Here is a 7,528-nt window from a genome sequence, read left to right as displayed (position 1 = left end):
TTAAAACACTGAGCTTCCTATAAATAATATTTCAGTAAACTAATATAATTACTGAAATAAGAGGTCTTTCATTTATCTCTATTAAGCCAAGCTCCAAGGAAATCATCATTTCACTTCTATATCCAGATAGAAGCTATATATTCTGTATCTATGATTAGCGCTCCCGCTTAATTGTACTATTATGTTCCCAAGATGTATGTGTTACCCGAACTAATTGGTAGGCTTTAACGAACAATTCTAAGAATATAAATAACACTCTTGATATCGCACCTAACCATATCAGGATTAAGATCTTTCGATCTAAGATCAACCAGTGATATTGACTTAGAAAGATACAACGGTAAGATTATAATATCTTTACCAAGATCAATATCGGTCCCAGTCCTATGTATACTCCATACATCCAATACTAGCTAGCATACTTTGCCAATGTCCTGGAATGAACATAACACTTATTCAAGGTGTAAGTAAACTTTATCGCTGACCATCACATCAGTGTAAATCCAGTGCACTGATGAATCATGGGACATAATATTTTGAAGCATACACTACTACAAATTACACTATTTACGTCGGTCAATGCTACTATTCATAGCGTTGACCGACGTGAATAGTACTCAATAATTTGACCCTTCTATTTATAACCGACACTAATAATATATGATTTGCGTCTATTTATAAACGTTACTAAAAAGCAAACCGACGCAATAAAGAAAAAAAAATTAAAAAATTGCCTTACAGTTTGCTGGTAACACTCGCCTAATGTATATGCGAGGTTTAAAAAATGACGCTAAATACAATATAAGAGAGAGAGAGAGAGAGAAACCAACACAACGCAACTCGCCCCTGATATCGTGCTTGCCCTATCCTCTCTTTCTCCTTCACTCCTCTTCTTCCATCAAAGAAAGCCCTCTTTTCTCTTCTCCAACCCTAAGCCCTTTGTCTTTCTTCTTCACCACTCTTCTACTATTTCATATTCTTCTTCCTTCTGACTCCGTTGTTTCTCCTCCACTTCCCATTCCCAATCTATATCGGAATAAGAACCAGAGGATGGTGTTTGCATGAAGATCCAGAAACTTCCCAACAACTCACGCAGAATACTCTCCTCCGTCGCAATTAACGTTTCTCTCCTAGCTGTGTGCAAAACAATACTCTAAAATGGCTGAAGCGGTGAGGCTCAACCTCTGAATGTAGAAGGAGCTCAAGCTTCTCCTCTCTGACCCTCCTCCCGACACCTCCTTCACATGCCTTTCCCCCGACTCTGACTTCTCTACCTTCTTTTTGTCTGTCATCGATGCCCGTATGTATCCCTCTTCTCTTTTCATATATCCTGTTATGTTCCCAAGAAAATATTCATTATATATACTTTACAAATTACAATTATAGTTTCCTTTATCTTGGTTTTGATTTCCATTGACAAAAGTTTTAAAACCTTTGGTTTTGTTTCAGAAATGATAGGTCCTGAAGGAACTGTGTATGAGAAGGGGGTCTTTAATATTAAGATCCAGATACCTGAAAGGTACCCATTCCAGCCTCCAACTGTGACTTTCGCCACCCAGATTTACCATCCCAATATCGATAATGGAGGCCGTATTTGCCTTGACATTCTTAATCTCCCACCAAAGGTCAGTTTGTTGAAAAAGCTTGCATAGAAAGCTTTTTAATTTGGTCACGAATTTGATTTAGGTCAGTGACCTTGCTGTTTTGATACTATAGAAATAATGGGTTTTGATTAAATTAATGAGAAATAAGAATTCGAGCACTTGATTGCTGCTTTATGCCGTATGTTAATATTGCATCTTCTATTCAATCTCATTGTCTATTATGCGCCTCTTAATCTTTCTTCTCTAAAGATACAGCTGATTACTTAACTATAATCTATTTTTTTATTCTGTTCTCATTACGTGGTTTTAACATGCATTGTGTTTTATCACTTCAAGAACAAAATTTCTCTAAAAGTGTTTTGTAGTATTGTGAAATTATGTGATTTATCGTTCTCAGCTTTGAGTTTATGATTATAAACAATAAGGCTTAAAGCTCTAATATGAACAGGGGACATGGCAACATCGTTGTGTGGAATGGAAGCCGGAATCGGACGTGAGTCTTTATCTACTTCACTTGCAAGGGCAGTAGCTCCCACTGGACATTTCTATACTTTTGATTTCCATGAACAAAGGGCAGCCTCGGCTAGGTAATCAATGTTATTATGTGCTTGCCAGATTTTTTAGTGTAAAATTTTGTTCAATGAACTTCTTAAAAATTAAGATATATATTGTGAACTTGTGATATGACTAAATGCCTACTTGCATTTGGTTTTAAGATTTGACTAAGATGTCAAATAATTGAATTATGTTGGTAATGAATGATATGCTTGATAGATTTTGTTCTTTGAACTTTGTGAAATATGTGTGGTTCAGATTTTGAGTTGTGTCTACTTAGTTTAAGTTGTGAAAATATGCACAGGGAAAATTTTGAGAAGACAGGATTAAGCAGCTTGGTTACTGTTGTTGGAGTAAGAGACATTCTTTATTGTTTTTTTTTTTCTTTGTTACATTTATGAAATTTGCAATTGAGTTTTCTAAGTATTGCGTTTTAAGGATTGGTTATTTGGTTAGGTTAAAGTAATAGCTTTGATAAGTTTATCCTTAGGAGTGAGATGATTCTTTTGGGTGAATGAAACTTATTTTAAGGATTTAGGGAATTCGAACACTTTATTTGTGTTTTTTATTGGATGTAAAGATGAACCCCAATATTCTAATGTTTGATACATAGCTCAATTTTAAGAATGTAGTCTATTTGAGATTAAGATTGACAATATTACTGTGTTAAAAGCCAGCAGCAAGCTTGGAGAGTGAGCAATAAATTACTTTGTAATCTCATCATATATTGTTTTTTTTTCTTTAATTTTTTTTTTATTGGTATTATTTTTGTACCAATTAGTAGTAACTGGTTATTGTTCTATGAATTAATGGTTGATTCTCTGCAATCATAATTTGATAATTTGATAATGCATGTGGGGAAAATTACATGAAAAATTGCAATGTCTTTATCTCTACAGTGATAATTTTGTTAAGTTTGCATGATACTTTAGATACTAATTCCTCAAATATTTGGGACAGGTGCCACTAGGGAATTTTGAACTTGATTGGCTCATACATACCTCAGATGTCATCTTTTCAAGAGCACTCCGTGATCAGCAACAGGTTTTTCTTTTCATCAGATGACATCTGGTCATGTTATTTATAAAGATTTTAGGAATTTGGATCACTTTCTTATGCTAGAGGGATGTGAAGATTGCTGAGAATGTGTAACAGTTTTGAGAAAATTTGATGTTCCCTGTTTTCAAATTGATATTCAATTTAAACATGTTAGTTAGTGTAATGAAAAATGTGGGTAAAAGAAATTATATATTGATGGTGTTCTTGTTTTGTATAAAATAACTAGCCTTATTTGCTGTAGGATGACCCTCATTGGAAATGGACTTGATCATTGTTTGTCTACTAGTTGATTTTAATTTTTCTCGTGGCGCTTTTCTCTCCTGCTTAGTTGTTATATCTTTGATGTATTTCAATAATTGGTGATAGATTAACTAAAAGTTCATTTCTTGGTTGTATTATGTGATTAGTTAATAGAATTGATTACTAAATTTATATTAGTTTTAAAAATGTTATTTTTTTTTTTTGTATTATGCATTTACTATTATGTAGAATTATTCTAAAATTTGATAATGCAGGTGGGAAAAATTGCATGAAAATTTGTTATTTTTTCTTACCTATATTTGTGCTTTAATTTATAAGCGACGCAATAGGTAAAAAAAAGTATTTTTGTAATAGATATGGCATTTTTAAACCGACGTAATAAGTTTTTTGTGACAGTTTTAAAATGCCATGAAACATTTAGCGTCATTTTTTAACCGATGCATAAAATAAAATAGAAAAGTAAGTATTTAGCGTCGGTTTATAAATGTCAAAAATTATTTTTTGCGTCTTTTTAAAAATGACGCTAATAAAAAACTATTTGCGACTGCGGTATATACGTCAGTTTTATAAACCGACGTAAATTCTTTAAGTGACACTTAAAAACCGACGTGAATTATACTTTTTGTAGTAGTGATATAATCACAATTACTTTCAACTGTGTTGACATCACTGTAATTGTGAATAACTATATGTTCTAGATTTAACATAAATTGTATATTAAACCATAAATATGAATAATACATGAAAACATAAATGACTTCTAATTTTCTATGAATAATAAATAAGATTATACTCAAGTAGATTTTATTTAAGGCATAAAATCCAAACACTAAGTAGCTTAGCCTAATCCCTTATTAGGTGTCAAGTAGCCCAAGGTCTTTGTCTTCAACCATGTTTCAATTTCTATTTACATGTAGACTTAAAGTGGGATTTGTAATGAAGCCTTGATGGAGCAATGAAGGAGTAAACCCCATTTCCTACTCGATACGCTGAGTAGGAATAGGAGGAGAATCATACACGACATGCCGAGTAGTAGCGGTGTTCATCAAACCGCTCAAACTGTCTGCATCGCAAGAAAATGTTTGAAATTCTTCGCGGTGCGGTCGGAGTTTGAATTTTTCCTAAACTGCCCAGTGCGGTGCAGTTTGCGGTTTTGAATTATTAATATGCGGTTCAAATTGCACCACACCGCACATTATGAAAATACCAATTTTTATATTTATTTAGGTTCAATATGTGAATGTCTAACCCAAAGCCCACTAATTATTGTATTATTGAAACTTAAAGTTTTTTTCAAATTTATTTTAAGCCTTATGGTATTTTTGACAAGTATTGCTCAAACTTTGTTGTATTTGTGATAGTTTAATTATTGGTGATAGTCCAAACCGCAGAAATCGCAAAAACCGCATCGCGTCGCACCATTTTTCGCGGTGCGGTTTTTGCAGCTTTTTAGTTTTGCGGTACGGGTACGGTTTTGAAAATTGGAAAAACCGCATGTGCGGGTTGGTTTGACAAAATGGTCAAAAACTGCACCACTTGCACCGTAAACACCCCTACCAAGTAGCGCTTTTATCACAATTTGCTCCCGTAAAGTTTATCTAATGCCTTAGTCTCGTCTTAAACATTAATTAGCTCATGTCATTTTTCATATAAACAAAAAAGTTAGCTAATACAGTAATATTGCGAACAGTTTAAAGGACTAAACCATTAAAAAAGAAACAATAAAAAAATAGAATATATAAAATATATAATTATAAATAATATACAAAATAAACTTATTATGATTAACAAAAATCAACAACACATAATTTTATTTTTTTAAAAAAATGATTTATTTTTGAAAAAAGGAGAAAATATATTTTTTTACCAAACAAAATAAACTATTTTGATTATTTTTTAATTTCGTTTATTTTATAAATCTGTTTAATGTATTACATTAATAATATAAAGTATTATTTGTTTATTCTAATTTTTTTTATTTAATGAATTTGTTTCTTTTATATATCATTTGATGACATATAAAAGGAAAAAAATTAATTAAAATATTTTTTCAAATGTATAATATGATTGTATTGTATATAAATATTAGAGATTGTTAGGATGTCTTACTGTTTCATTAGTTTGTTATTACCGTTATTATTTGTACTGTTAGTTGGTTAGTTTGTTACAACTACCATCTTGTATCTCAGCTGTATATAAAAGCCTTGTACCTATCATCAAATCAGATATACAACATATTTTTCTTTCTCTTTTCTCCTTTGCTTTCTCTGTTTTCTCTCTTTGTTCACTAATATGGTCACAGTTGCTAAAATCCAAGAACAGTAATCTTCATCAAAGCTTCTACTGTCTGCAACAATGGTGCGCACGAGAGCCAATTCATCAGCTACCTCCACTGACAATCCCGTGGACGAAGCTCCTCCAAATTCTGCTCTTCCAGCATCTTAGAATTCTGCAGACATTCCACCACGGGTTCCTGTTCCAGCTGCTGCTACTCATCACAACAATGGTGATCGACCGACGTATGAGGATGTACGAAGTCCCTACTACCTCAGCACTGCATATCACCCAGGCTTAGCCCTTGTTACTCCGATCTTGACAGATCGAAACTTTCAACCATGGACTCGAGACTTCAAACTCTCCATAGGTGCGCGTAATAAAACTTCGTTCATCGACGGTACCCTTCCTAAGCCACCTCCTGATGATGCTCTTTATAGTTCTTGGATTCATTGTAATCAAATGGTCCAATCTTGGATCCTTCACTCGGTTTCATCCGAAATCAAGAGCAGTATCATGTATCTTGATACTGCTGCTGAAATGTGGACCGAGCTCAACAATCGATTCAATGAAGGTAACGGTCCACGCATTTTCGAGCTTAATGAAAGCCTCGCTTTTCTCCATCAAGGAGATGATTCCGTCAGTACCTACTTCACCAAACTGACTGCCATTTGGGATGAAATTCAGCAACTTTGCCCAAAGATACCTTGCACTTGTGTTGCTGCTACTAAAGCACAAGAATATCACAACCATGATCAGGTGCTGCAATTTCTCAAGGGTCTGAATGAATCTTACCATGCTGTTCGTGATCAGGTATTGCCTCTTGATCCTTGTCCACCATTAACCAAAGTTTTTTCTATGATTGTTCATCAAGAACGCCAAAGAACTCTTGGCAATAAAAATGTTACCCCCCTTGCTGCAGCTGCCTCTTAATCCACACCTTCTACACCAAATCTGGATTCTACTCCAGCAGCCAATTTCACCACCAAAAACAAAAAGATGCGTCCAACTTGTACCAATTGCCAAAAACCAGGTCACCTTCGAGACAAATGCTACTTTCTCATAGGCATTCCTCCTGGATATGGCAATCGCAGGACAACAGATACTGCTGCTAAAGGCAAAGGCAAATCAGATTCCAATGCTGCATCTCAACCCCATACCATGCAGACATCTTCCCTTTCATCTGATTCACAACCCCCTCAATTAACTAGTGAGCAATGCCAGCAGATAATTTCAATGCTCACTCAGCAGCTGCAACCCTCCTCTTCTTCTACACCAGAAACCAATGCAGCCATCACCAATTTCTCTGGTAATACCAGTCCCTTCCCTTACAATTTTTGGGTAATTGATAGTGGGGCTACCCACCATGTATGTTTTGACATTAGATGCTTTTCCTTTTTTGTCAATAAAAAACATGCTTCTGCTGTTACATTACCAAATGGACATTGTGTTAACATTGAAAAAGTTGGCACTGTCATTCTTAATTCCAAAATCATTTTAACCAATGTTTTATTTGTTCCTCAATTTCATTTCAATTTATTTTCTGTAAGTTCTTTCTTGAATGATAACAAACATACTTTGTGCTTCACATCTAATAATTGTTCTATTCAGGAAACTTCACGGATATTGAAGATTGGGATTGCTAACAAGCTTGGAAATCTTTTGTAACACCCTAACTAACTTAGGCGTATTACGTGATTTTTAAACGTACTGTGCAGCTCGTTGCTAATCAACGAGGTTTATGGAAAAACGTGATTAATTAAAATTTTGCTTTT

The 7,528-nt window shown here is 34.1% G+C and overlaps 1 protein-coding gene and 1 long non-coding RNA gene across 2 annotated transcripts; both read left to right on the top strand.

Annotated features, from left to right (window-relative positions):
• The first annotated feature begins 751 nt into the window (after positions 1-751).
• Positions 752-3,500, top strand: LOC115724833 (uncharacterized). Its single transcript, XR_004013290.2, has 4 exons — positions 752-1,300; positions 1,450-1,625; positions 2,053-2,191; positions 3,120-3,500. It is a non-coding gene; the product is annotated as an uncharacterized LOC115724833 (long non-coding RNA).
• Positions 3,501-4,501: 1,001 nt separating this feature from the next.
• Positions 4,502-6,686, top strand: LOC115694988 (uncharacterized). The gene is made up of 2 exons (XM_030622089.1): positions 4,502-4,559; positions 5,935-6,686. Exons 1-2 carry the CDS (start codon positions 4,502-4,504, stop codon positions 6,684-6,686), a joined length of 810 nt encoding a protein of 269 aa, XP_030477949.1.
• The last annotated feature ends 842 nt before the right edge of the window (positions 6,687-7,528 follow it).

This window comes from Cannabis sativa, chromosome 6 (genome assembly GCF_029168945.1).
Source record: "Cannabis sativa cultivar Pink pepper isolate KNU-18-1 chromosome 6, ASM2916894v1, whole genome shotgun sequence".
NCBI lineage: Eukaryota > Viridiplantae > Streptophyta > Magnoliopsida > Rosales > Cannabaceae > Cannabis > Cannabis sativa.
This window is presented reverse-complemented; position numbering and strand designations above follow the sequence as displayed.

Coding starts and splice junctions, on each gene's coding strand:
- LOC115694988 (XM_030622089.1), top strand. CDS start 4,502: ATGCCGAGTAGTAGCGGTGTTCATCAAACCGCTCAAACTGTCTGCATC. Junction 4,560..5,934: donor TGTCTGCATCGCAAGAAAAT/GTTTGAAATTCT, acceptor AGAATTCTGCAG/ACATTCCACCACGGGTTCCT.